Source organism: Saccharomycopsis crataegensis (assembly GCF_037102585.1).
Source record: "Saccharomycopsis crataegensis DNA, jcf7180000000085, whole genome shotgun sequence".
In the NCBI taxonomy this organism is placed as follows: domain Eukaryota; kingdom Fungi; phylum Ascomycota; class Saccharomycetes; order Ascoideales; family Saccharomycopsidaceae; genus Saccharomycopsis; species Saccharomycopsis crataegensis.
In genome coordinates, this window is record NW_027043830.1 from 681,268 (window position 1) to 709,183 (window position 27,916).

At 39.2% G+C, this 27,916-nt stretch overlaps 12 protein-coding genes across 12 annotated transcripts; 6 read left to right on the top strand and 6 right to left on the bottom strand. All coding sequences in view use genetic code 12, as the record gives it.

The window, feature by feature from the left end:
• Nucleotides 1–1,041: 1,041 nt before the first annotated feature.
• On the bottom strand, nt 1,042–2,694 carry CUB1 (Cub1p; the record flags this gene model as incomplete). Its single annotated transcript, XM_064998630.1, has 1 exon — nt 1,042–2,694. The coding sequence occupies one exon, from the start codon at nt 2,692–2,694 to the stop codon at nt 1,042–1,044; it is 1,653 nt and encodes a 550-aa protein (XP_064854702.1).
• A 1,405-nt stretch (nt 2,695–4,099) lies between these two features.
• On the bottom strand, nt 4,100–5,143 carry DASC09_050320 (uncharacterized protein; the record flags this gene model as incomplete). Its single annotated transcript, XM_064998631.1, has 1 exon — nt 4,100–5,143. One exon carries the CDS (start codon nt 5,141–5,143, stop codon nt 4,100–4,102), a length of 1,044 nt encoding a protein of 347 aa, XP_064854703.1.
• A 2,127-nt stretch (nt 5,144–7,270) lies between these two features.
• Nucleotides 7,271–7,849, top strand: DASC09_050330 (uncharacterized protein; the record flags this gene model as incomplete). Its single annotated transcript, XM_064998632.1, has 1 exon — nt 7,271–7,849. One exon carries the CDS (start codon nt 7,271–7,273, stop codon nt 7,847–7,849), a length of 579 nt encoding a protein of 192 aa, XP_064854704.1.
• An 829-nt stretch (nt 7,850–8,678) lies between these two features.
• On the top strand, nt 8,679–9,293 carry DASC09_050340 (Sft2 protein; the record flags this gene model as incomplete). Its single annotated transcript, XM_064998633.1, has 1 exon — nt 8,679–9,293. One exon carries the CDS (start codon nt 8,679–8,681, stop codon nt 9,291–9,293), a length of 615 nt encoding a protein of 204 aa, XP_064854705.1.
• Nucleotides 9,294–9,606: 313 nt separating this feature from the next.
• On the top strand, nt 9,607–11,241 carry MCH1 (Mch1p; the record flags this gene model as incomplete). Its single annotated transcript, XM_064998634.1, has 1 exon — nt 9,607–11,241. One exon carries the CDS (start codon nt 9,607–9,609, stop codon nt 11,239–11,241), a length of 1,635 nt encoding a protein of 544 aa, XP_064854706.1.
• A 669-nt stretch (nt 11,242–11,910) lies between these two features.
• Nucleotides 11,911–12,708, bottom strand: DASC09_050360 (uncharacterized protein; the record flags this gene model as incomplete). Its single annotated transcript, XM_064998635.1, has 1 exon — nt 11,911–12,708. The coding sequence occupies one exon, from the start codon at nt 12,706–12,708 to the stop codon at nt 11,911–11,913; it is 798 nt and encodes a 265-aa protein (XP_064854707.1).
• A 347-nt stretch (nt 12,709–13,055) lies between these two features.
• Nucleotides 13,056–13,814, bottom strand: DASC09_050370 (uncharacterized protein; the record flags this gene model as incomplete). The annotated part of the gene is made up of 1 exon (XM_064998636.1): nt 13,056–13,814. One exon carries the CDS (start codon nt 13,812–13,814, stop codon nt 13,056–13,058), a length of 759 nt encoding a protein of 252 aa, XP_064854708.1.
• Nucleotides 13,815–14,291: 477 nt separating this feature from the next.
• Nucleotides 14,292–18,542, top strand: DASC09_050380 (chromatin-modulating protein MRC1; the record flags this gene model as incomplete). The annotated part of the gene is made up of 1 exon (XM_064998637.1): nt 14,292–18,542. The coding sequence occupies one exon, from the start codon at nt 14,292–14,294 to the stop codon at nt 18,540–18,542; it is 4,251 nt and encodes a 1,416-aa protein (XP_064854709.1).
• A 1,022-nt stretch (nt 18,543–19,564) lies between these two features.
• DASC09_050390 (MFS transporter) lies at nt 19,565–21,451 on the top strand (the record flags this gene model as incomplete). Its single annotated transcript, XM_064998638.1, has 1 exon — nt 19,565–21,451. One exon carries the CDS (start codon nt 19,565–19,567, stop codon nt 21,449–21,451), a length of 1,887 nt encoding a protein of 628 aa, XP_064854710.1.
• A 686-nt stretch (nt 21,452–22,137) lies between these two features.
• Nucleotides 22,138–23,241, bottom strand: HOM2 (aspartate-semialdehyde dehydrogenase; the record flags this gene model as incomplete). Its single annotated transcript, XM_064998639.1, has 1 exon — nt 22,138–23,241. One exon carries the CDS (start codon nt 23,239–23,241, stop codon nt 22,138–22,140), a length of 1,104 nt encoding a protein of 367 aa, XP_064854711.1.
• Nucleotides 23,242–23,722: 481 nt separating this feature from the next.
• On the top strand, nt 23,723–25,021 carry VPS4 (AAA family ATPase VPS4; the record flags this gene model as incomplete). Its single annotated transcript, XM_064998640.1, has 1 exon — nt 23,723–25,021. One exon carries the CDS (start codon nt 23,723–23,725, stop codon nt 25,019–25,021), a length of 1,299 nt encoding a protein of 432 aa, XP_064854712.1.
• A 667-nt stretch (nt 25,022–25,688) lies between these two features.
• On the bottom strand, nt 25,689–27,392 carry DASC09_050420 (myo-inositol transporter; the record flags this gene model as incomplete). Its single annotated transcript, XM_064998641.1, has 1 exon — nt 25,689–27,392. The coding sequence occupies one exon, from the start codon at nt 27,390–27,392 to the stop codon at nt 25,689–25,691; it is 1,704 nt and encodes a 567-aa protein (XP_064854713.1).
• Between the last annotated feature and the right edge of the window lie 524 nt (nt 27,393–27,916).

Genomic DNA, 27,916 nt, shown 5'->3' on the forward strand with positions numbered 1-27,916 from the left:
TTTTTTCCAAGATATATAAACTATTATTCATATCCTTTAGACCCATTATGTTTTCTTCTTGAAGCTGCGTCATTTCTAAAAAAAGAAAAAATAATAACAAATTTCCTTGAATTAATTCTTCCAAATTACTTTAACTTATCTTTTTGCAATTTTTCCTTTTTTTTCTTCTTAATATTCTATCTCTCACATCAGATTCTAATAAATTCATGACTATGTAATACATATTATATAATCTAATAGAACTGAGGAAAATGCAACAGCTTTTGAAAAATATCGGCTCATCTTTTTCGTGTCTGAATATTATTCAAGTCCCGAAACAGGCAGAGAGAGCAGGCCATGGCTTCATTTAGCCACGAAACATACCTGCGCTTGATCCTACTTTAAATAATAAAGATCTAGCTTGGTGCTACGAATTCGTGTCACAATATAAACTATCAATTATAGACTCATACGGCGTGACCACTGCTAAGCTTCAAGATAAACCAATATACCTTCAACAATAAAGTAAAGCAAGCTGTGAGAAGTTGGTTAAAGATAATCATAGCACTATTTAGTGCAACCCTAATGTCTATAAGCCACTACTTTATTTAATAATAATACATTTATTCATATTTCATTGATTTCTTTCAAAAAAAAAAATGTGGAGAAAGAGAAAGAAAAATATTAATGAACTATGGTTTATTTCCATGCAGGACAGTTTTGTAATGATACCAAAATCAATTAACATGGTAGGTCAATTTTTGTTTTCTTGCTCACGAGAGAAAAATCAAAAAAATACGCCCAGCCCAAATCAAACCATAAAAGAAAATAATAAATAATGATAGTAATAAAAAAAAAAAGCCCATTAACTCAAAACATCACTACTGATTCCATTGTCAGCACTATTATATAATTAAGAATTTCCCTCGCGCAACATTATTTATAATTATTGAAGCAATAAATACATAATTAATGGAAGCTAGCGAGGAAATATGAAGGATTCAATGCCCATTAATATTGAACGGAAAAACAAAAAAATAAAAAACAAACGAAAAAGAAATTTCATTTTAGAGATCCAGTCATTTCGTTATCAGTAACATTTTCACTTGGTAAATAACTATCATACTCGTAATCACTGGCAGCCATCAAATTCTTATGGGTGTCATCATCATAATCTTCTTCTTCTAATTCATCATATTGCCTTTCTTCCCTGTTTTCATCTTCATCTTCGTAATCTTCATCATCTTCACCATTCTCATTGTTTTCGTCCAATTCAACTCTCAATTCGTAACAAATATCATAACACTCGGCAAGTAAGGCATTCAAAGTTCCTTGACCTTCAGGGATTTGCCCATCAACAATGAATTTCCCATCGACCCGAACATCATCGATCGACGCCAATTTCATTTGATAAGGATACAATTCACGAGTTGAATTAATGCCTCCCATTCTCTTAACATCAAGAAGACAACGACGAACCGTAGAAAGTTGGTTATGAACGGGTTGTAGAGCTTCAGAAACTGGTTCTGAGGATTCCAAAAGCTTATATATGATAGCATAACACCGTCTAAGAAGATATAACAACATCGTTTGACCTTTTGCATACGGCTCATGTGTACTAGGGTTGCGGAATTTCCCATCAACTCTAAGGTCATCAATTTTTTGTAATTCTCTTTGGAAGTTGAAAAGGTCCGTTTCACGCAAAGTCCAACGGCGGGTGACAAGAAGGTTCTCCAACGAGACTTTGATTTTCACAAGTTTTTGGAACAATGGCAATAATTCCTTATCAATAAGAGATACCTGTGCGGTAGAATCAGTTTTAGCAATAGTCAAATCATTTATAATATTATGACATTCGTCCAATAATCCATTAAGCACAACTTGCCCTTTCTGATCTTGAATTTCTTTATCATCCTTAGTCAAGAATGCCCCATTTTCATCACGATGCTTTTCGAGATCTTTCAAATTGACCTCATATTTCTTAAGTAAGTCATCAAAGTCATTATCATCAAAAGCATCATCGTCGCGCCTGGTAACGAGAGCCATGAGCAATCTTCTTAATCCAATCAATTCATCAAGATATGGGGTTAACTCTGGGGAGATTTCATCAATATTTTTTTCAACCACGTTATATTCAGCAACACAATGCTTCAATTTCTGAGCTAATAAATCTTGCTCAGCATTGAAGCTTTGATTCAGATTAGAACCTTCAGGACCGAATTTATGAAAGTCATCTTCTTTAATGATGACGGAGATTTCATCAAGTCTGTCCTTGATTGGTTTCAAATCATGTTTAGTGTAAACTTTAGACTCCACAAGATGCTCCAATAACCTTTGAACTGTGGATAAAGAAGCATAAGTTGCTGGGGCAGTCTTAGTGAGACCAACCGTCATGAAACTAAGGGACAACAACTGGAAATTCTCATCAACTATCAGGTCGACCTTATTATGAACTGGACCACCATTGGCAACAAGGGCGCTGATGCTAGAGCGACGACGACTCTTATCCCTTGACTTTGAGGAGTTAGTTGGATAATGAGACCGGATTTCTTTTAACTTGTTGTATTCGCTAAGAACTTCATCATATGCCTTCTTCACGTCCTGCGATTTCATGAATTCTTTGCGATTATTTTTCAATACACTGAGCCTAGCACGAATTTTAATCAAAGCATTATAGACTTCACGCTCACTTTCAGGAACCTCATTAGTGTGCATTATTGGTGTTTTGGTTAAATTAGGGATGAGATGATGCTGCTAATAAATAAATGGGGAAAAAATAAATAAATGAAGATGGCCTACCAGATATGTGAATATGAAATTAAATGTAGGATAATATGATGGTTGTTATTATATTGGAACGATTTTCGTTAAGTAGAAGCTTTCTGATTGAGGGTTTTTGGTTCTAGTTATGTTTTGGTTAGCTATCCACGTCAAACCGAGACTGGGGGCAATCAAATAGTTGGACTTTGTTCGATTTTTTTCTCTCTTTTACTCTTTGTGGTGTGATCATATGATAAATGCAGCAACGCTGTTCGGAGCGGGTCACATGGCCCGCGATATTTTAAAAGGGTTTTTAGGAGGAAGCCCGACCTCTTTAACCATTGGGGATTAGGTGATAATGATTATATACTGATAAGAGGAGTATTGATATGCTCATATTACCATCTCAATGCTGGAGAATGTATTACAAACTACGTACTTTGGGAAAGCCTTATTTTGGCATCTAACATAGTCTGACAGTACCTACTTCTTCCTGCCGATCAGCGACACATAAACCGGTTTTAGATTTAATCAGCAACGAAATGGGAAGCCCAAAACTTCTACAAACATCTTTTAAGAGTACACATACCTTTTTAGATCTCCATTAGATCAACAAAGTTGAACATCCCTAAACTATCATCTTTGCGGGCTTTTGCCAGGTGGAGCGAGGGGGTGCGAAAGAATTTGAAAGCAGCACTGACAGATAATTGACACTTGTAAACCATTCAGATTGTGTTAAATCCTGCTCTCGGAGGTAGACCACATTCTATTCTTCAGAAACACAAGAATATATGCTTCTTGAGTATCATAATCGACAACTAAGAAAGTGTGTCTTGGAAAAATACAATAAACAATTTTATTTGCAAATTATTGTAATGGACTCTCCAACAACTTAACTTGTAAACCCACGTATAGCAAATCGGACTTGATGGGCGAGATATGGAATCCTGATTAACTCAGTCATTTGCTTACATTTAGTAAAAAAAGAAAAAAGAAAGTTACTACTAAAAAATGCCAATGATTTTATGACAAGAGTTTATAAATAAATTAAAGTGAAAGCACTCACATACCCCCAAAATTAAAAAAAAAAAAAAAAGAAAACAAACTAAATAAACAATAAATAGAAACAAAATTAAAATGACCGGATCAGGTTGATTATAAAACAAAAACAAGCAAAACAAATCCATTCGGATACGAAATTGATTCAAGATGGTTAGATTAAGCTAGCAGAGTTTAGGATCAAGGACACACGAAATGGTTAACTGTGTCAATGCAAAAACACACACACACACACACACACACACACACACACACACACACAAAATTAAAATAATGACAATACTAATCTCAGGGATTAAATTTAAAGAATCGAAGAAAAGTAAGGTTGGCCCATTTCAACCATTATGATATCATCATGACCTGGTCCTTTACCTTGACCCTTATCATGTTTCTTGTGTTCCTTAGGTCCCATCTTCTTACATTCATGTCTGATACCTTCATTGTAAGCCTTGAATTCAGCAGAATGTTCACCGTTTCTGATTTCTTCAATCTTTTCAAAATCTTTAGAATATTCAGCACCCCAGAGTTCCTTCAACCATTGTGGCATGTCCCATTCTTCGGAGTCCTTGCGGTCAGCAATGATTTGCTCAGCAACATCAAATAGACCTTCATGATAGGCCATATGGACGGTGTGAATCAAAGAATCTCCTTCTAATTCAGCTTTACCCAAGTTGAAGGCAATAAGTTCAGTTTCATGTTGGGTTTCAATTTCAGTGACCTTTTCAAGGTCGCCAGCTGTGACAGCGTCCTTAAGTTCCTGTAACCATTCAGGTCTGTCATCCTTACCCTTACCTCTACCAACAACATGACAGATTGGAGGCATTTCTTGATGGCCTTTGCCGTGGGGACCTCCACGAGGACCGTCATGACAACCTTTGTTAGGTGGACCACCATGAGGACCACCATGAGGACCACCATGAGGACCACCATAAGGACCACCATGAGGACCACCATAAGGAGGAGCATCGTGAGGACCACCATGAGGAGGAGCACCGTGAGGACCACCATGAGGAGGAGCACCGTGAGGAGGAGCACCATGACAGCCTTTATGAGATGAGGCCATGAACAAAAGGAAGACGGCGGCAGAGCCTAAGGCGATGGCAATTGGTTTGCGAATAGACTTCTTGTGAGGTTTGTCATTTTGGGTAACTGGGAATGGCAAAGGTTCTTTGGAGTCAGAGTAACAGAGCAAAGGCTTACTTTGTTCGTATTGTGCTTTTTCGTCTTGGATGTAAGTTTTTTCGTCCATGATGTATGGCTGATATGGTGGTGGGCTAACTTCAATGTCTTTGATGACAGGGTGAGGTTTAGGATTATATATATGTTTTGGATTTCTCATACACATGATGGGCGAAGTCTTATATTAAAGGAAGCAACAAACTACGGGGCTTTGACACACACTTCACCACAACAACACCAGAAAAAGAAAAAAAAAAAGAAAAGTAGGGGAGCAGCCACCTAGAAATATTACACAGAGTGAAGGCGCGTGTTAACTGCAGGCAAAGCCCCGACAAGGCTTTAATCGGAAGGTTAAGTAGTGTTGTTGTTATCTGGATGGGTGTTTAGTGGCACTTGGGATGGTTGGTGCTGATGCTGGTTGAAGGAAAAGAGGCTCTAATGGCTATCATCTTAGATACGATAAATTGGGTCTGCTTGGCGGGTGTCAGCCTCTATCAGCGGCGAAACACTTTATTCATCCGTGATTTTTTGTTTCATGTTTCTAATCACCGATCTGTACTGGGAAGTGCCTTTATGAGCATACCATTGCATATAATCACCACCAAGACGTCATTTTCACGTGACATGAATCCTGTTTATAAACACTCAAATGACAGTACATTTAAGATGTCATAACAGCCACTCAGTTATTGTTATTGTCGACAGCTCCAAAAAATCAATAGCTTCCCCCTCTTCCATCTGACACTCTTTGTTCTCTTGTGACCGGTTTGGATGACTCCGCATAGCTATAGATAAGGTCAGACAGTAGATATAAAGGCTTTGAAAGAACATATTCGTCTAGATGATTTTTGTTTTGTGGCTCTTCAATAATTAGAATGAAATGGTACAAGCAGAAAAGGTTTTCTTTTGCTTTCAAAATCATGTAATGGTTCCAACTCTTTTTCCTTTTACTTTTATTCTGTGTTACCATATATAGGCTCTTATACGTAAATATGGTTAAAATAACTATGGTTAATCAAATGGCCTTTTCCCTACTTGAAGGTTTAGCCGCTGAGCACGTGAGAAATGTGATTTCATCAGCACAATGTAGCAAAAAAATCAATAAATAAACCATTCATATACATGAAGATCAAGTGGAAATTACCATGGAGATATGTGACATTAGAGGTGAAGCACACGACGTGTGGGCTACTTGTTTTAGATGCTCATCGCAAGAGTATTTCACCCCATAAAACAGCCATCTCCACTTAGCAATTCTCCATGTGACTATCATGTGAATAACACTATATTGCAATAATCGCAGGGCGGAAAATTCTTCAAAACAAATAACGCGATATGTTCATCTTCTAAAGATGATATTATAGTATAATGTTTATCCGATATTGAAAGAACATTGTGCTGACGGATGTAGATATTTATTGACCCATTTGCAATGTAATTATTATTGGGGCACTTACATTTCTAAATAGCAACGTGCATTGTTATTATTATTATTATAATTGTTCACAATTGTCGCGGATAAGTTTCGGTACAGTAATAGCGCATGAATTCTTGTTGAGATTAGGAAGTTTGACTTTTTAGTTTGACTTTTTGCACTTCCAAGAGTTGCTTGCTCAACTCCTGGGTTTAACTATTACTAACCGGGATATATCTTTGTTAATTGAGAGAATTAAATGATATGAAACGCAAATTAGACTATTTGCCTACTCCCACATGTTCTAGAATGTCTTAACATCCGGGTAATATAATACACTACGCAAGTTCATCCAAACATCGCGGCTGGTTGGGCTGGCTGATCGAATAGGAGGCCACACACCCAAACATCAGGAAAAAAAAAGGAGAAAAAAAAATTATGAGGGGTGTGTACCCTCTCCCATCGCTCATACCCCCAAAAAAAAATGCGGCCGGCCTGTCTTTTTCCCTTTAGTGTGGGCAGCCTTGAAAGAGAGAGAGAGAAAAAAATCCTTCACTTTTTTTTTTTTTTTTTGCTGCACGGTTTTTTCAACATAAATACCCACACAATTGCCTTCCACCTCTATTTTTACTTTTAATTACCTTCCAAAATAGCTCACCATTACCCCCCGATAAACAAAAATCACTAATTTGTTGAATTTCATTTTTTTTTTTATTGTTTTCTATTTTGCATTATATATACACCCATCCATCCCCCAGACCTGTCACACACACACACACACATCCGCACGCGCTATATTTTATACCCCAGACTTTTTCGCTTTAATCTATCAAAAACAACAAGCAACAACAAAATATCAGGAATATACACCCAGGAACCATGTACTATTATCCTTCAGTTTGTGCTAATATGAACCCCTCTGCTTGTCTTGATTTGTATCCTATGCAAGATGACAAGACAAAGTATTTCCCTAATGAAATCCTCCTACATAACTCTACCACTGCCAACAACAATGGTAATGGTGCAATGAACTTAACAGGACAACAACTTCGTCAGTTACAATACCATCAAATGCTAAATACCGCTGGCGGTAAGCGCTCTCGTCGTGATGATGACGAAGACCATTCGATGTCGACCAATAATACCGCCCATGAGGTCCGCAAGTCCATCAGTGATAGTAACATTGTGGTCCATAAAGACATGATGGACACAGACATGTCCGATGGTGATTACAACAGCTATCATAATCAAAACCACGAGCACAACAACATCAAGCGCCAGTTTCACAAGACCGAAGTTCCTAAGGAAAGCCAGGACTGGCCGGTATTTCAACATCCAAATGGTGGGGTTATTCAGTTCACTCCCCATGGAAATATCAGAACATATTTTGATGAAATGAGGGGAGTCGAGGTAAGCGTTATGGAAAACGATTCCAGCTTTTTGAACTTTGGAACTTAAAATGATGCCGCTTTTTGCCTTCTGTTTGCGAAATTTTTACGTTGCTATGATTCTGTTTTATGGGTATGACTATCGCCAGAAGATTCCGGTCATGCCGTGTATACTACTTGTATTATTGATTGATATATAATAACCTTATTATCAAATTTCATGTTACTTATAAAGGTTGAACCCTTTTCTTTTCTTTTCTCTTCTCTGCACTTCAAGATATTTCTCAATTTTTTTTTTTTTCAATTTTTCGTGTTTTATGTCAATTTCAGGTTGTCTTATCTTTTGTATAATATAAAAAAAACAAACAAGCAAATCTTTCAAACATTTTTTTATATATCTTTTTCGGTACTTTATTTATCCTATGGTTATTATTATTATTATTATGATTTTATTCTATTTTTTTTTCTTCCTGTAGTCGCGTCATTTACAATCTCGATTGCAGTAAAAACACATCCAATAGAAGAAGCGGATAATACCTAGCAGCCAGACATACAGTTGATCATCTAAACCACTTTCCTTTCTCCAAAATGCTCGTTCTTTTACTGACATCTAAAATATAGAAAAAAAAGTACTATTGTGTGTGTGTGTGTGTGTGTGTGTGGGGGTCGGCGTCTGCGCTGCCCCAAAAATGTTGTGCAGCCCTGGCGGCTGAGGGGCTTCACAAACAAAAAGTGTGTTCAATCACTGATTGCGTCTTGTGGGCAAACCGTCCCAGTCTATGATGAATTGGAAGTGATTTGTTCCATCGTTTTGTGCTTCTTATCTTAATCAATTTTTTGTTGTTGTGGACCACAAAAGTTAGTGCCATAGTTCATAAACTCCCCAATAATTAGCAAATATGTCGGGCCCAAGTATTCGTGATCAGTGGAACAACTGGTCTGCATCGCGTTCCAATAATTCGGACCATGCCTCTTCAACGATGTTCAGTTCTTGGAAGGACTCACTCTCAGAATCCGCTAATCAGCTATATACCCGTCTTCCAATTTATGAGCGAGAAGAGCTGACCCCTGAACCTTCGTGGTTTAACTTATCACGTCTTGAAAGACTCGTAGCGTTTGGGAGTTGCATTCTCGCAGGAGCGTTCTTCTTTGGTACCTCGTTTGTGCTATTCCCGGTACTTGCGATCCAACCAAGAAAGTTTGCGTTGCTCTGGACTTTGGGGTCGATCTGCTTTGTGGCAGCGTTCGCGGTGCTCAATGGACCAATTGCCTACTTCCGTCATATGGTATCGAAAGAACGGGTTGCGTTTTCGGGATTCTTCCTCGTCACGGTATTGTCAACCTTATATTTTGCAGTGATTGTCAAGAGCACCATCTTGACGGTGATCTCCGGGGTGGCGGAAATGGTGGCGGTGGTTTATTATACCATCAGTTATTTCCCATTTGGGGCTCAGACGTTGGGGATGTTGACTTCCGCTGGTGGGAGACAAGCGATATCAATGATAGGATTTTGAATTGATCTTATAGCGTAAAAGTAATCATCATACAGCATTAATATACGGCACCTTTTTTTTTTTTTTTTTTTTGAATCTACAGGAAGTTATTACTTTCTAGCTTGATAAGGAAGTCAAGTCACTGTTGACTATGAGATGAGCAATTCCATTGGCTTGGTATACGGTATGGGAAAAAAGTCACGAGGAAGAAAAAAAAAAGCAAGAGGTTCGATGTTGATGAGTAACATGATTTCCCCAGGATTGATTTAGTGGTCATCTCATTATTATTTGTTCCTGTTTATTTTGCCATTTAATCACAAAATACATATAACACATGGTCGAACTATCGTCGGTGGAGATCTGGTTGACTCGACCATTCAGGGTTTTTGTGTCTAATCACTTGAAAATATCCGAACACTCGCATCTCCAATTGTATGCGTTTGTAGTGTCTCTTCTAGCGTGTATTTGTTCGGGAACCGTGGTGCTCTATTCACTCTGGACCCCTTATTTCTCCAGTCATTTGGGATACTCTCAGATTGAAATTAACATCATTGGCGGGTTCTCCTCTATGGGGATGTACTTGCTCCTCCCGCTTATTGGGAACCTTGCTGACATTTACGGTACGGTGCTATTGTCGTTGACAGCGTTTTTCACATTTGTTCCAGGATACTTTGCCGCTGCTTGGTTCTATCAGTCCCAGGCAAGCTATTGGCTTATGACTACTTGCTTCACGGCGATTGGGCTTGGTGTAAGCTGTCTCTATTTTGCCAGTTTATTGACCTGTGCCAACATATACCCTAAAATCAAAGGATTGAGTATTAGTTTACCAGTGACGTGCTACGGATTAAGCAGTTTGCTTGCGTCAAGATTGATACAGGACGTTAATTGGTTCCATTCGATTATGGAAGATGGTACCGTTGAACTAAACATTGTGAGGATTTTCCGGTTCTTTGGGGTGATGTATTCGGTTGTTTGTGGATTGAGTTATACCTCATCATGTATTTTAACCATTCAAAAGCAAATCAATTTTGTTATTAAGAATTCAGACCATTCAGACCAGGATAACAACTCCCTCTCGTCAGCAACCCCCCAGGGAGACGAACAAGAAGGTCTTTTGAACAACTCGATGATTTCTTATAATTCGATAGAAGAGGTGGTGGGTAATGACGAGCTCATCACCGAAGTTGATTCCATTGTCGAAGTGTCGCATCAAGCCAAATTCTCTAATTTCATTCACGATCCTTCGGCGTATCTTTTATTAATCGCGTTCTTTCTTTGTGTTGGTCCGCTCGAAATGTATATCAACAACATGGGATCATTAGTGGTGCTTGTTAATAAACTCAATTTCAAAAACCCCGAGTTTGCTAATAACTTGCTTGCCATGGCATCACCATCATCCGAAATTTCCATTGCCACTCAAGTGTCATTTTATTCATTTTCTTCGACCGCCACCAGATTATTTGTCGGGGCGTGCTCCGACTACTTGGCCTCGGTATCGCCAAAGAAACTCGTATTCAAAAATGGGGTTTGCCGGATATGGCTCTTGATATTGCTGTTGTTAGCCGGGGTGATTGACCAGTTTCTCATTGTTTATCTTCTCGGACAATATAAAGATATCAATACTGCCAGTACTACTCTGATCACAAATAATCATGCCGCGGGGTTGTATAGTGTGATATCTTGTCTTTCGGGAGTGAGTTACGGGGGCATCTTTACCATTTACCCCTCGGTGATGGCCAGTATTTGGGGAATTGACATCTTGGGGTCTACTTGGGGATCATATATGGTTGCCCCGGCATTTTCATCGTTGCTATTTGGTATTATTTATGCCAATGTCTACGATTATTTCCATGATTATAAGGTCGGAGTGGTGTTTATAATCACCGGGATCAGTATTTGGATCTCAATGATTTTGACATTTTTTACTTGGAGATTCAATTGGTATAAACGAGGGTTCAAGGTGTTTTAGAGTAGAGAAATGTGATGCATTAAAAGAATATATTGTACCATAATGAAAACAAAAAAACAAAAACAACCCTTTCGCTGCATTTGCTAAATAGTATTTATTGCCTTTTAAATGATATAGATTTTTCACATACATTTATTTTCTTCATTTTATTATTGATTTCTCTTGTATTCCTCTTCTTTCTGATAGTCATTCTTTATTAGTGTAAAATATTGGAAAAGGTAAAAAAAAAATAATCCTAGAAAAGGACCGTGTTGTAATTGTGATATAGTATATTTATATGATATAGTATATATATGATATAGTATAGATATGATATAGTATAAGAACTTATGAACAAGGAATGCTTCATAATAGACATCAGCCATAATATATGGGATGTTTGGTTGGGTTCCCAAAATAAAGAAATTAGATTAGATGGAAAAAAAAAAAAAAGAAAACAAAAGGAGAGCAGCAACATCCAAAAGATCATATCAACATATTAGAGAAAAACAAAAACAAAAAAACAATAGTAACAACAAAACAAGACACATGGCACATAAAATAGATCAATAGAATTCACAATTCCAAATAACACTATAGTATAATATAATTGGGCGGGATCTCAAGCAGTGGAAAAAATTTCAGGAATAGTTTATTAAAACCACATTTCGGGGAACAGCAACAGTAAAATTAAATTACCCCCATCGCTTCTTCTTTCTTCACATCAGACTGCAAAATGATAGTATATGTTGGAGCCACAAATTCTGAGCTTTCATTAGCGATCTTGTGTTTCGATTTGATGATGTTTTTCACAAGCGACCGAAGGCACGGGCACCGAATATCTATTTTGCGTATCCTCACAAGAGAATCAATGAATTTTTGCATTGACTTTAGCGATTCAGGACAGTTGGGCCCAACTTGATACACCGAATGGGAATATGCCGATAAAGAAGTATCTAGGGTAGGCAGAGACCTTAGAGAAGTAGGATTAATAGCAATTGGAATTTGTTGATTTTTCATACCACAAGAACCATTGTCCAATTTTGGGGGATTTCCATTATTGGCAATGAGTTCCCCAAGACACAAAGCCTCAGTGTGAGCCCGTCCAAAAAGGTTTAAACTGGAAAGATCTAAACAGCAAACCGTTAAGTGCTGTATATATTTCTCATAACCATTTAAGAGAGGCAATTGATCGAGCAAAACAAGACCAAAGAACTTATGGGCCCCAGAATAGCTAGAAGTCTTAAAGGTGATATTGTTGATGATACAGCTTTGGGATTCCAAACATTCATCGGCCCATTGGGAGTTCTCGCCAAGAGTGCTTGACGTGACAAGGAAAATGTAATTGTAGAGTACCGTATCAATTGCCGTGGTCACACGGTGATTGAAAGAAAGAGCATTGCGAAAGACATGGAGGTCGGATAGTTCACAATGACGAAAGATGGAGATCAACACATCTGTTGGGAAGCGAATTAGACCGGTCAGCATAAAAATCGGAATACGAAAAAAAAAGAAAAAAAAAAAAAAACGAAAGCAGTGGGACCGTTTGCGGGTACAAGCAGAAGCTAGAAGGGCGGTAGGTGGTGGTATAGGTAGGTAGACACAGAGGAGGCAAGAAAATAGAGCCTGCGCGAGGATATTGTAGCTGCTTGTTAGATAATGTTGGGGGAAAAGTGTAATGTGGAACACAATTGGATTTCTTTATTTTTCTTGTGGAGAAGCGATGGCGAGATTCGGGATTCATCAGACAACAACCGCCAAAAGCACTATGTCATTGTGCATTGCAGCACGTGCGACCCATCCCCCCGGAGCAGCCCCTTCCCTGTCAAAAAACATCACTCTTCAAGGCCAAGGCGCTGGCGAACCACTTTTGAGACCTGTAGATCGCGGACCTCTCGGAGATCCTGGCTACCGCTACTACACGGCTCCAGTGCGGTGATGTCTGAGGACGAAAACTTGTCTTTCATGCACCGGTTCAACAACAGGTACATCTTGGTGATGTTATCGAATTCTTGCCGCTCTTGCGAATTGAATATCACAGGCACATCGTCATTCGCCAACACGCTGGAAATGTATTCTTTGTACCTTGCTTGTTTCCCCCGATCCTCGCTGAACGGTTGATGAGGCTGGCTAGCGGCGATCCGCGCTTCGTCCGTGGTCAATGTATGTACTGCCAGGCCCTTGTTCTCAGCTCTTTTTTCCCTTTTCTTACCAGAAGGGATGGGTTTTCGCCGTCCTTGTTTCTTGTTATTGCTGAACATTGTAAGCGGATATTCATCATCATCATCATCATCTTCGTCGTCATCGTTATCTTTTTCTTCTTTTTCTTCTTTGTTGTTGTTTTCAGGATGATCCAGATTGTCATTACTATTGTCTTCAACAAGATCTAACTGTTTTAGTATATAATCTTGATTGAACTTCTGGAAATTGAATTTGTTTCCTCTAAGACTCTTGAACGCTACTGGTTTGAACTCTTCATTCTCCCTAGACTTCTTTGATTTCTTCTTGGGCTTTTTGAAAAATAAGGGCTCTTTGGCGAGAATCATTTCATCCAATTCTTCTTCCTCCTCCTCCCGCCGTTTAAAATTGGACATATTAGGTGGTTGACTCTCTTCAAACTGATAGATATAATGTGATTGGGGAACAGTTTTGATCTGGGCATCGATGATATTTCACCTCCTCGGCCGGCTGCTTGAGTTTTTTTTTTTTCTCTTTCTTCTCTTTCTCTCATGTCACATGCAGATCGTAAACAAGACGACGCGTCATTCTCAATACTTTCAAAACGCGTAACGTAAACGGATTTTTTTTTTTTTTTAGTATTAAAAAATTACACGCGAATTGATACATTTTTATTTGTTCATCTTCCTGTAACCACCAAACAATATTCAAATTCAATATCAATTAACTATATTTCAGCGGCAATCAATAACCATATACTTTACCTTGTTTCAACTTAGCAAAGGAAAACTAGAAAAAATATTTCACATTACCCATTTGATCTAACGCGTTTTCTTTCATTTGCAATTTTTTTTTAAATATTACACCACAGATTATTGAGACTACCTTCAAGAATGAGTAGTTTGAATATTGCAAGTCAGTTCCAAAGTCAGGATGTCAACACTATTATGAATAACTTGCTAGATTCAGACACCGAAAATAATCAAGAGATGATAATAACTACCGCTCCTTACCACGCGCCAGTTTCTAAACTCAATGAAAGTGACGATGAAGAAGAAGAAGAAGAAGAAGAAGATAATGTGTGTAATGATGCTAAAGACGACGAAGATGAAGAAAATAACAATACTAATGATCTCACGGCAATTCTCCAGCAAGATGAAACTAACGCCATCAACACAGAGATGATTTCCCGTCACAACCGTTTCCAGAAATTATTGGCGCGTCGTGCCAATCGAGTACAACGATTGAACAAAATTGTTAGTAAAACCCTCCAAGAAGCAGGAATGGCCCAACCATCAGTAACCACTGTATCTGTTGTTGAGCCACACATGATGGGGGATAATCCAGAAAAGAGCGTGCTTGATCAATTAAACGAGAGTGATGATGAAGATGACAATGCTCAGAATTCGATACTAGAGAGAATCGAAAAGAAAAAGTCTGATGAGATCACCCAAATAATAAATCCGCCAACCCAACCTTCCAGTGCTACCATACCACTAAACACCGAACCAACCCAAGTTATTCTCTCTACAGCAACTCAGCCTGTTGGTACTATGACTTCTGAAAAGAACTTATCCGCGATTTTCGAAGAAGAATCAGAAGATGATATACCACCAGAACAAGAACGACAACAGCAACAACAAGAGGAAGAAGATCTTGCTTCGTCATCGCAAAATGCTGCTTCCAGACTCGCTCGCCAGAAAAGAGAACAACGACTTCTTAGGGACTTGGCCGAAGAAGAACAACTTCTTGAAAACTTGGAATCAAAAATCTCCACCGGGTCGATTCGTGACAAGCGCAATCAACAAGAGTTATTAGATATTGCTGCAAAAACTCAAGAACTATCGTTGAAGTATAATTTACAACCTATCATTTACAATAAGATTGAAATTACTAAGAATGATCTATTAGAGGATTTTGGGTTTAGTGAAGGCGTTTTCCAACCTACAATCAGGAAACCTAACAATGTGCAAGAATCAAGCAGTCCAATCTCCAAATCTTCTCAGCTTGAGGACTTTGCTAATATAAATAGTGGGGATGAAACTGAATTATCTGATATCGACGCAATCATGTTTACTGACTCCAAAGACCATAAAGTGAAATCCCCTAAATCTTCAGGTAATCCATTGGCTAGATACACCGAAGCGTTGAAGGAAAAAATAAGTCAAAATGGTAAAATTGAATTTTCTGATTCTGATTCCGATTCTGATATTGAGATCAAGACAGAGTCCACCCCAAATATTGCAAGCTCCGTCACTGATGTTGAAGTCAAGAATTCTATTGAGTTCAGAGTTCCTAAACCCAAATTGTTTGATTTGAAAGTGAAGTTTGCCCGCAAGAAACAGCAACGGAAAATGAACGAACAAGAGTGTCAAATCCAGCCACATAATCATCAATTGCTGCAACATCCAAATGGCAAGAAAAAGAATTTAACCAAGAAAGATTTGGTGGCGATGATGATGAGAAAGCACCGTGACAGTGTTATAAAGTCCAGGTTTGATGAGGAAGAAGAAGAGATGAAAGCGGTGTTAGGTGATGATTACGACTACTCTAATGCGAAAGCTTTGATGGGTGCCAGACAAACAAACAGAAATGGCGATGATGTGGATGTGAGTAGATTAGTTGAGGATGCCATGGCTTATGAACTACGAAGAAGTGAGAAACTACAAGAAGAGAAAGAGGCCAAGGAACAAGGTCTTGTTGATGAAGAAGAAGATCCAGATTACGAATATGAAGAAGAAGGAGAAGAAGAAGAAGAAGAAGAAGATGATGATGATGATGGATCGGTGCACTCTAATGATGAAGAAGAAAAAAAAGAGAAAGAAGAAGAAGAACAACAACAACAACAACAACAACAACAACAAGAGGTGAATTCCAAAGAAATGGGTGAAGAACAAGAAAATGATGAGAAAGATGAAGATATTTTAACTCAAGTTAATTATAATCATGACATTACCACCACCACCTCACCATTAGAAACTGTGAACGGTAATAACGAGGATGAAGAGGAATCAGGGGTCCTTAGAATAAGGAAAACAAAAAAGGGTGTATTGTTTGATGAAGAAGATGATGAAGAAGAAGATGAAGATGATAAAGAGCACGAATCTACTGCCACTTCATCTACCTTGATTACCACAGTACCACTAGCTAAGGATGCCGAGCCAACAAATGTTGATTTGGATACCACTATTTTGAAGGTTGCTTCCCACAAAGATTCTGATGAAGAAGCCGAGATTAATTTTGGTAAAGGAGCAGGACTCACCCAGAAACTTAATGGTTTATTTGCCAATGGAAGTACCCAATCACAATGCAATGTCTCACACAACAATAATATCGATGATGATGGACTCTTATATGCTACTCCAACCCAATCCCAATTTGTAAAACCTTCGATTCCAACCCAAGGAAACGTGATACAAAAGCTTCGGGAAATGGAATACAATGTGGACATGATCGAGGATGATGATGATGGGGCTATTGTTTTAGGAAACCAGAAGGCTAAGGATACCACGATGAATCAAGATGACAATGTTTCTCAATCTTTGTATGATGATGAAGATACTTCAAACAATACTGGGATGGGAAGATCCAACCGCCGTTCTTTTGTTGTTGGATTTGATTTTGGAAAATCTAAAGCCGAAGTGGCGGTTGATGATGACAAGAGAAGTTTAAAGGAAGATGAAGATGTATTGAAAGACTTTTTGGCTAGTGAAACCCAAAATGATGATGAATTTGTTGGTACTAGAGTGGATAATAGTGAAGATAATGATGTTGGTAGGGAAATTGTTTCCAAAGAAGTTGAAGATGATGATCAGAACAATAAGAAGACCAGAAAACTCCAAAGAAAACGTGACATAATTATTGAAGAGGAAGAAGAAGAGGAAGAAGAAGAGGAAGAAGAAGAGGAAGAGGAAGAGGAATCTGAATCTGAAGAATTGGATGATGAAGAGCGTGAGCGGATGATTATAGAATCGAATAGAAAAGTGTTTGAATTACAAAGACAAGAAGAGTTGGCCAAACGGAAGAAAGAATTACAAATGCGGAAGAATGGGTTGAACGATATTGTTGATCGTGAAGCCGAAGAAAGTGAAGATGAGTGGGCCGGAGTTGGTGGTCAAGATAGAGACGCTTTGCTCGATGATATCGATAGTGAAGATGAAAAAATGATTGATAATTTCACCAGGGCCGGGAAAAAGGATAATGAAGAATTAATGAAATTGATGCACAATGAAAGTTTGGTCAAGGATCAAGAAATGGTTGAGAAATTGAGACAAGATATCGAATTAGGAAGGTTAGGGAAACGAGGATCAGGGAACTTTTTGGAGATTGACGATGATAGTTATCTTGATGATTTGGAAAGAATGAACTTTTTGAAAGCCCGGAGAGAACGCCAAAAGAAGAAGATGATGGATAATTTATCAGTTGTTGAATTGGGGAAAAATAAAAAGACCAAGGCATTTTTTGAAACCATTGCTGAGGAAACCAACACGTATGAATTTAGAGAATCAGTTGGCGGGTTCTTAAACTTTGGTGAGGAAGGTGATACTACTAAAGGGAAACTTGAAGATGAAGGGAAGATTATTAAAAAGAGAAAGTTCCAACTCAGTGAGGAATTTGTCAGAAGCAAGTTGAGTTTTCTTGATGATGACGAAGACGATCAGAGTGCTGTTGACGATATGTCTAGAAAACGAAAGAGATTGGACGGAGGAGACCTCAGCGGAGTTATTGATGATGCTGAAGACGACGGATCGGATGCTGAGGATGATATGATGAGATTGAAGAGGAATTCTGTGTTCAATAGTCAATGCGAGAGCGTGGTTGTGAGATGCGACAGTGTTGATACCGATAACGATATGGGGATTATTAGTTCATCGTCGATCATTAGCAGTGGAGCGTTGTTCAAGAAAGGCCGATCTTCGGTAGTTTCTAGTTATAGAAGTTTCAAGGAGACATCGAAGAATGACATCAGTGAAGGAAGAGGCATGGGAGTGGGGGATGTGGTTGTTAGTAAAGGATACAAGGCGGTTGGGGGCAAGACAGCGTCGATTACGTATTTACAGAGTAAGTCGGTGGTGCAGAAGAAACGAGGTGTTGTTGGTAGTGCTGACAGAAGTAGGAAGGTGTTTGGGTGGGGCAAGAGATGATTTTTATTCAGATATTTTATTCTTGATTATGTTATGATGATAGTTTTATTTTAATGTATTTATTGTGTATTGTATATTGTATGAGACATGTTGGTTGTATGGTAGGCAGACATGTTGGGTATCGAGCACAACGTGACATGTTGTCAAACGACCCAAGGAAATGGCAGGGCACCGCAGGCGAGGCTATAGCCACCACCACCGCCCGCCGCCCCTAACAGAAAAAATAAAAATAACGAAAAAAAAAAAAAAAAACTACGCAGCGCTCCTAAAAAAATCACGCAGATTGCAACAAAATAATAACAGACACCCATCATCCATCCATCCATCCATCCATCCATCCATATATATTACCACTTGGTAACAGGTAGCAGTGACTGATACTGTTCATACTTTTGTTTGTATTATACAGTGCTACAGTGCACTGTCCACCACACACACACATACACAGAGAAGACGACCATTGAAGGTATAACAACCATCGCTAATTAGCCAGCGGTATCCCTACTTACCTGTCAAATTGCCACTTTTTTAACGTTTTTTTCCCTCTGGAAATGACAATTAACAACAACAAAAACAACAACAGCGATACGATAGCTGGCAAGTGGCATTGATAATAACCACATAACCCAACCGTAGTACAATATCCGTTGTTTCACATATCACGGCACCGTATGTTATTCTATTAAGCCCTCACATCACCCACCGCAATGGCTAGCACGCCTGTCAACCATGCCCTTAACCCGTCACCCAAAATAAGGGATTAAAAAAAAAAAAAAAAAAAATGGGAAATTGGGCAAAAAAAAAAAAAAAGAAAAAAAAGAAAAACCGCGCGGAGCAAATTAGGGCAAAATCAAAACATGTTTCATCCCCAATAGAAAATTTTTATGTAGACAGTTTAGAACATTCCTTGCCCGCTGTTATAAATACTACAGGATCTGCCCCCTTCCCTCCATCCCTCACCCATCGACTATCCACTTGTATCCACATCAACAAAACCCTCACTCTATATACCCACCCCTACCATGCTGAGCAACAGCAAAGATTCCACTTACTCCAAATCGATATCGTCGGTCGTCGATGAGAACGACAACGACAACGTCAACCCTCAACCTTATATCCCAGAGGAAAATGAGGACGCCCAAAGTGAATTGTCTCGGTACATCTCCAGAGCCTCTTCCAACAACAACAAAATCAAGTTGATGAGAACAGAAACCGCAAAGTCCCTTAGAAGCGCCGGGCTTCTGTCAGATCCAAAGACCCCTGATGTCAACGCCCCAACTAACGTCAACAACCCGATCTTCCCTGAAGAATATACCATGGAAACCGAGACCGGGTTGGTTCCTGTCGCATCTCTTCATGACATGGGTCGTACCAGCTCGAGATTGACCAGAACCAGAACCGCCCACTTGACCCGTCAAGACGTCGATGACCTTGCTGATGATGAAGACGAAGACAGCATTGAAAAAAAAACTCCTGGTTCAGAATTAGACCCGGAAATCGAATTCGTCACTTTTTTAACAAACGATCCAGAAAATCCTCATAATTGGTCGAATTTCCGCCGTTGGTCTTATACCTTCACCCTTTCTATTCTCGTCATTGCCGTTGCCTTTGGCTCGGCGTGTACCACCGGTGGCCTTGCCCTTATTGACGAACATTATCATGTGTCCACCGAAGTTTCAATCTTGACGGTTTCTCTTATGGTGTTTGGTTTTTCCGTTGGTCCTTTGATTTGGGCCCCATTGTCCGAACAAATTGGTAGAAGACCAGTTTATTTCATCTCTTTGTTCTTGTATACCATTTTCCAAATCCCTTGTGCCATGTCTCCTAATATCGGTGGGCTCTTGGCTTGTCGTTTCCTTTGTGGGGTGTTTGCCTCTTCTGGTTTGACTTTGGTTGGTGGCTCTATCGCTGATATGTTCCCTCAAGAAACTAGAGGTTTGGGGATCTCCTTCTTTGCCTTTTGCCCATACTCTGGCCCAGTCTTTGGCCCATTGATCAGTGGTTGGATCAATGTCGGTACTGAAGGCCACGACTTGGTCTGGAGATACAGATTATTGTTCTGGGTCAACATGTGTTTTGCCGGCTTGACCTGGATCACCTCTTCCCTTGTTCCAGAAACTTATGCCCCAGTGATTTTAAAGAAAAAAGCCCAAAGATTAAGAAAAGAAACCGGAAATGAAAAGATCATGACCGAACAAGAAGCCCAAGGTTTGTCCTTGAAAGAAGTTATTCAAAATTGTTTGTTACGTCCATTGTACTTTGTGATTACTGAACCAGTCTTGGATCTCATGTGCTTCTATGTCTGTTTGATTTATGCCCTTCTTTATGCGTTCTTCTTTGCTTATCCAGTCATTTTCTCAGAACTTTATGGTTACAATGATGGTATCACCGGTCTCATGTTTATTGCCATTCTTATCGGTGCCCTCTTTGCCCTTTGTACCACCCCTATCCTTGAAAAGCAGTACATTGCCATGACAAAACGCAGAACCCCTACCCCTGAAGATCGTCTCATTGGTGCCATGATTGGATCTCCTTTCCCAGTGATTGCGCTTTTCATTCTTGGGGCTACCAGTCATAAAGGCATCATTTGGGTTGGTCCATGTTCTTCTGGTCTTGCCTTCGGTTATGGTATGGTGTTGATTTACTACTCGATCAATAACTACATTATCGATACCTATGCCCTCTACTCAGCTTCCGCTTTGGCCACCAAAGTGTTTTTGCGTTCTGCCGGTGGTGGGGCTTTCCCACTTTTCACTACCCAAATGTACCATAAGTTGGGTCTTCTTTGGGCCAGTTTCTTATTGGCCTTTATTTCATTGGCAATGGTTGCTATCCCGTTCACTTTCTACAGATATGGTGCTACTTTGAGAGCCAAATTATGTAAGGAAAATTATGCCAGTCCCCAATGATCAACGATCTCCATCATCATATAATAAAATTAGAGGAGAATACCCTAGAATATTAATATTTTTTACAAAACATCAGATCATATCAAACTATTTAATCAAATTCATCTTTTACAACATTTGAACCCTTCTCTTACCCAAACCTGATACTTTTGTCCAAAATTTTTCCCTTCATTCCCTTTTTTGCATCTTGTTTTACGGTTCCTTGCTTTTGATCTTTTTTTTTTTTGTGTTGCACTGTTTTAATTCTTGATTTTTGAGTTCCCCATTCCATCATTAAACTTTGAAGGGAACTTTGGGCCTCAAATTTTTTTCATTTTTTTTTATTATTTGCCAGCCAACTTTAATTTTTAAACATCTCCTGCCTTGAAAGTAACGGGCACTTGTAATATAAGATATGTTTTTATGAACAATATATACATTATGTATTATACCTTTATCTAACTTTGTATTCTGTTTGAATTATAACTCAATGATAATTTGCATGTCTTCACTTACAAACAACAAAATATAAATGCAGCCAAGGCAATATAATATTTTAACCGACTTTGTATCAAGAGCTATGAAAATAATGGAAGGATTATCGATCAAAAGATTCAAACTGAAAAAAAAAAGAAGAAAAGAAAAGAGAAGAAACTTAAAAGAAAGATAACACAACTTAATGAAGACGAAAAAAAAAAAAAAAAAAATTAAAGAAGGTTCTTGGCCACCAAGTACTCCCCAATCAAGATCCCGGCACCAGCAGCACCAATAACGGTGTTGTGGGACAAAGAAACCATCTTAATGTCAAAGATTGGATCTTCTCTGATTCTTCCAACGGTGACGGAATAACCATTACCTCTGTTTCTGTCCAATCTTGGTTGAGGTCTATCGTCTTCTTCCAATACCACGATGGAGTTCTTTGGAGCAGAATGACACCCGGTCTTATAAGCATCACAAACGTAGTCTCTAAGAGCTTGCTTGACTTGTTCCACCGATGGGGCTGGTCTGTTCTTGAACTTCAAGCTGATACATTCGGTGTGACCATCGCTCACCGGCACTCTGGTACATTGGGCGGACACCTTGATGTCGTTTTCAGTCAAGAGATCAAAACCATCACCCAACTTGTTGACGTTGGCCAAGATCTTCTTGGTTTCCCATTCGATTTTCTCTTCTTCACCACTGATGTAAGGAATGATATTATCCAAAACATCGATCCCTGGGGTCCCTGGAGAGAAACCAGCCCCGGAAATCGCTTGCAAAGTCGCGGCGGTGACGTACTCGATTGGCCCGAATTTCTCCACCAATGGTTTAAGTGGTGCAACTAAACCCGCGGTGGAACAGTTGGAAATACAAATGATATACCCTGGTTTTTTCTCACCTTTGGCAACGGCAGCTTTAACACGGTTTTCCACAATGTCAATATGATCAGTGTTAACAATTGGCACCACCAATGGCACATCAGCTTCTCTTCTGTAGTTCTTGGCGTTGGACACCACGGCTAACCCGTTAGTGAACAATTCTTTTTCGATATCTCCGGCAACATCGGAATCCAACCCACTGAACACAATATCACACTCCTTGAACGCTTCGTAAGTACATTCGGTGATGATGATATCTTCGGCATTTTCTGGCAATAAATCGGTTTGTTTCCAAGTAACTGCGTCCTTGTATTTCTTGCCAGCACTTCTGGAAGACGCTCCCAATCTGAATAATTCAAAATCAGGATGGTTGGCTAAAAGTAAAATGAATCTTTGACCCACACTACCAGTGGCACCCAAAACACCAGCTTTCTTCTTGATTGGAGCAGACATAATGTTGGAACGATTTTTTTCTGTTGTGAGGGTAGACGAACGAATTTCAAGAGGAAAAACACAAACCAAAACAGACTATTCACAAGATAATGTGTGTATATATAAATATGTAAAGAACAGTTTCTCAAAAGTGTCTGAAGATCAATGTGAAAAAAACGGGACTCGCACTTTATTTTGCGGAGCTTTTTATTTAATTGAGTCACCGATCGAAAAACTTTATGCTGCCATCACACCACATAAACATAATACCACAGAGGATTTTGGGAAATAAATCCCGCTGCAGTGGTACATCTATCGTCAGGAGAAGGCCGGGTGAATCATCGGTTGCTTCCTTTTTTTTTTTTTTTCTGCGTTTGTTTATTGAAGGGTGTATTGGTGAGAGGCTGTCTATTATAGGTGGTAATATATATTTTATATATATACACTACTGGCTAGCGCTTTGTTTTAATCCTTTGTCTTTCATTTTTGTATCTAGAATAGAATGTCGAACTCTGATTTCTTGAGCAAAGGGATAGAACTCATACGTGATGCTGTGGAAGCAGATTCCGCCACAAAATACGAAGAAGCTTATAAATTATATTATAATGGGTTGGATTATCTTATGCTCGCGTTGAAGTACGAGAAAAACCCAAAGACCAAAGAAATACTACGGGGGAAGTTCACCGAATACCTTTCTAGAGCAGAAAAGCTCAAGGAACACTTGGAAAAAGAGGAGAAGTCAGCAACAGAAGAAAACGCCAACGGATCATCGACCAAGGCAAAGTCCACCGACGACGGCGGTGATTCCAAAGATGATGACGATACCAAAAAATTGAAGAACGCCTTAGCAGGCTCGATCCTCAGTGAAAAGCCTAATGTGAAGTGGGATGACGTTGCGGGATTAGAACCCGCTAAAGAATCGCTCAAAGAGGCGGTGATTTTACCGGTCAAATTCCCACATCTTTTCACCGGTAAAAGAAAGCCGATCAATGGGATCTTGTTATTTGGTCCTCCGGGGACTGGTAAGTCTTTTCTTGCCAAAGCAGTAGCCACTGAGGCCAATTCAACTTTTTTCTCGGTATCTTCTTCGGATTTGGTGTCCAAATGGATGGGAGAATCTGAAAGATTGGTGAAACAGTTATTCCAAATGGCCAGGGAAAATAAACCGTCGATCATCTTTATCGATGAAGTCGATGCGTTATGTGGTCCTAGAGGTGAAGGAGAATCCGAGGCTTCCAGAAGAATCAAGACCGAGTTGTTGGTGCAAATGAATGGGGTGGGTAATGATTCTTCAGGGGTGCTCGTGTTAGGCGCCACCAATATTCCATGGCAATTGGATGCTGCCATTAGAAGAAGATTCGAGAAGAGAATTTATATCGGCTTACCAGACGTTCAGGCCCGTATTCGGATGTTTGAATTGAATGTGGGGACCACTCCTTGTTCATTGAGCAAGAATGATTATAAAGTATTGGCAGAAATGACCGATGGGTATTCGGGGTCAGATATTTCCGTGATTGTCAGAGACGCTCTTATGGAACCTATACGAAAGATCCAATCCGCCACCCATTTCGAACCGGTAGAGTGTGATGATGGGAAAACTAGACTCACTCCTTGCTCACCGGGATCTTCAGGGGCGGTCGAGAAAAATTGGATGGATATTGGTGCTGATGAGTTGAAGGAACCAGACTTAACATTGAAAGATTTCTTGAAAGCGGTAAAGACTGCTAGACCAACCGTTAATAGGGATGATTTACAGAAACAAGAAGAATTTACCAGAGATTTTGGTCAAGAGGGAAATTAATTAATATTTTTTTTTTCAATCTCTGTGTTTCCTTTTCATTCATGTTGGTTATTTTTTTTTTTCTTTTCTTCTCTTTTTTTCTTAATGATTGGTAGTGTGTTTTAGATTTCTTCAAAAGCTATGATTTGTTTTGGAGCTTATTTATATTATTTTTTTTTTTTGTCTCTGTTTATTTGTACTTTTCATAAATTTTTTTTTTTTTTCTTCATCTCTCTCTCTCTCTCTCTTTATTTCTCATTTTTCATTTACGTTTTGGCATAGAGTAGAAAGAAAGGTTATTTTTCAAATTCTTTGTAAACATTAAGCTGAGAATAACTAATTATTGGTTGAGCAAGGAAATTAACAAGCAATTGAATATATAATGGTTTTATTAAAATAAATCGCACCAAAAAATAATATTAATGAGAAATAAAGTACTAAAAGAGCATAACACATGATGGGGGATTTAAAAAACATCAAAATAATGGGAAATGAATATCATCAATGAACGAACACGAAAAAAAAAAACACAAAAAAAAACGGCAAGATAATAATAAGGTAGCGCAAAATTATAAGCAAAGCAGAAAATATAGGTGAACAAACCAAAAAAAAAAAAAAATAGAAATAAAAAATAGTCATAAACAATTCAAACGATTGTAGAAATCTGTGCAATTTTTATCCGTAACAATCAAACGGTTTCGAGAGTTTGGAGGGGACTGGCTTTTTTCTCCAGGGCAAACGTGGCGTTGATCTGGTCTTTTGCAAGCGCGGCTTGTCTTCTTCTTTCTTTGGCCAATCTTTCGGATTCCTTGATGTTGAACCCGTTGGTCAAGACCTTTTGAGTTTCTTCCAATTCCAAACCCGACAATTCTGGGTACATGAAGAATACCAAGAGCCACGATACGGTGATCAACCCGGCAAAGAACGCAAAAGTCCCGGTTGGAGTAATGTTTTGCATCATTGTCAAGAAAGTGGCGGCAATAATCAATGAACCACCCCAATTGACCCCGGTACAATAAGCACACCCGACCCCTCTGACGGATTGGGGGAATAACTCCGATTGTTGCCATGGAACATTACCAATACCAATGGCATACGAGGCAGCAAAACAAATCATGGCCACAATGATCACCACTCCCCAGCCAGAGATCCCGTTCCCAGAACTATGGATCACCGCGGTACTATTAGAGAAATCGACATTCAAGAAATGGAACGCAATGGCACACACCACCAACGCCGCCACCATGCACGGCAAGGAGAATAACAAGATCCGTCTTCTACCAATCCGGTCAATGGCAAAGAATGCAACAAGAGTAAACACAAAGTTTGTCCCAGCAATGATAATGGAAACCGCAGTAGAGTTTTTGAACCCCACGGTTTGGAAAATAGTGGCACTAAAGTACATGAGGGAATTCCAAGACGAAAATTGTTGGATACCTTGCAACCCACAAGAAATCAAAAGCGCCCTGAAATTCGAAGGAACGGTATGGATTTCTTTGGTGGCATTGACGATTTTTTTAAAGAAGTTGTCACCTGGAACTTCGTTGTTAATGGCAATGAGTTCTTGAATCTTTGCATCAATGAGCTTTTCATCGACTTCAGGATAAATCCTCAATAACACGTTCTTGGCCTCTTCAACCCTGTTCTTCATAAGGTAAAATCTTGGGGTATCTGGTAAAAAGAAAAACGCCACCAATTGAAGCGTTGGAGGTAAAATACTCAAACCCACCAAGATTCTCCAACCTTGGCTGACTTTTTCCACCCCAGCACCAATAGCATAAGCAATCAATTGACCACCAGTGATACAAAGCACATTGACCACCACCAATCTACCTCTCATATTTGAAGGCGCCATTTCAGAAATAAATAACGGAGCAGTTAACGAGCCAATACCCACACCAATACCCATAACGAATCTCCCACCCATCATCACTCCAACACTGTGCGCTCCAGTTTGCATAGCACTACCGACAATAAACAACACGTTAGAACCCATTATGGTTGGTCTTCTACCGAGGAAATCAACAAACAACCCTGCAAAGATTGCCCCAATGAGCGCTCCGAGCGACGTAGCAGAAGTGATCAATTCTTTTTGACCATTGTGAAGAGTATGACCATCAAGGTCTTGGCCAATCGCCACCAACGCCGAAGAAATGTAACCGGTATCATACCCAAACAAGAACCCCGAGATTGAAGTGACAAATGTGAGGACCACCACCAACAATGTTGGTTTGGTGTTACTGAATGTCAATAGCACCAGGGTATTGTCGGTATTGTTGATTGGCACAATCTTGGCGGAGTGATGAACACTTGAGGAAGCATCAGAGATCGAGGTGGTCTCAAGACTGGCATCCTGGACAGCGGCGGTATCTTTTCCTTTTATACCAGGCATGTTATTGATATGTTATGAAAAAAAAAAAAAAGAAGTCTAAAGCAGCAATGAGTTGTAATATGTAAGCAATAATGGTATAATATATAATAAATATCTGTGATAGATACTTTGAAAGAAGGGAAGAAATAGTTTGGTTTATGATAGAATCCGGAGTTGTAATAATAGAACAAGCGAGGAAAAAAAGGAAAAAAAAAAGTTGGGGGAAAAAAAGGTGAGCAGACGACCACACTTTATAGATTATAGCAAGTGGATATCTGCAAATGGCTGCAAGTCGGCTAGAGGGTTTGTAAATTGCGATGATTAGCCTATTGGAAATTGAATTACCAGACTAGATCAGTTAATATTGGTTGTAGAGGAAGTAGAAGAGGATGTTAATAGATTATCACCATCCTTCTAGTCAGTCCAAGAAAAGCACCACTTTGAGATCCCAACCTGGAGGTTTAGGTGAGCCTTCGGTGAAACAGCGTCCACCACTGCCCAAACAGGAAATGTTGGTGAAGGGATTTCGCCGATTCCCAAATAGG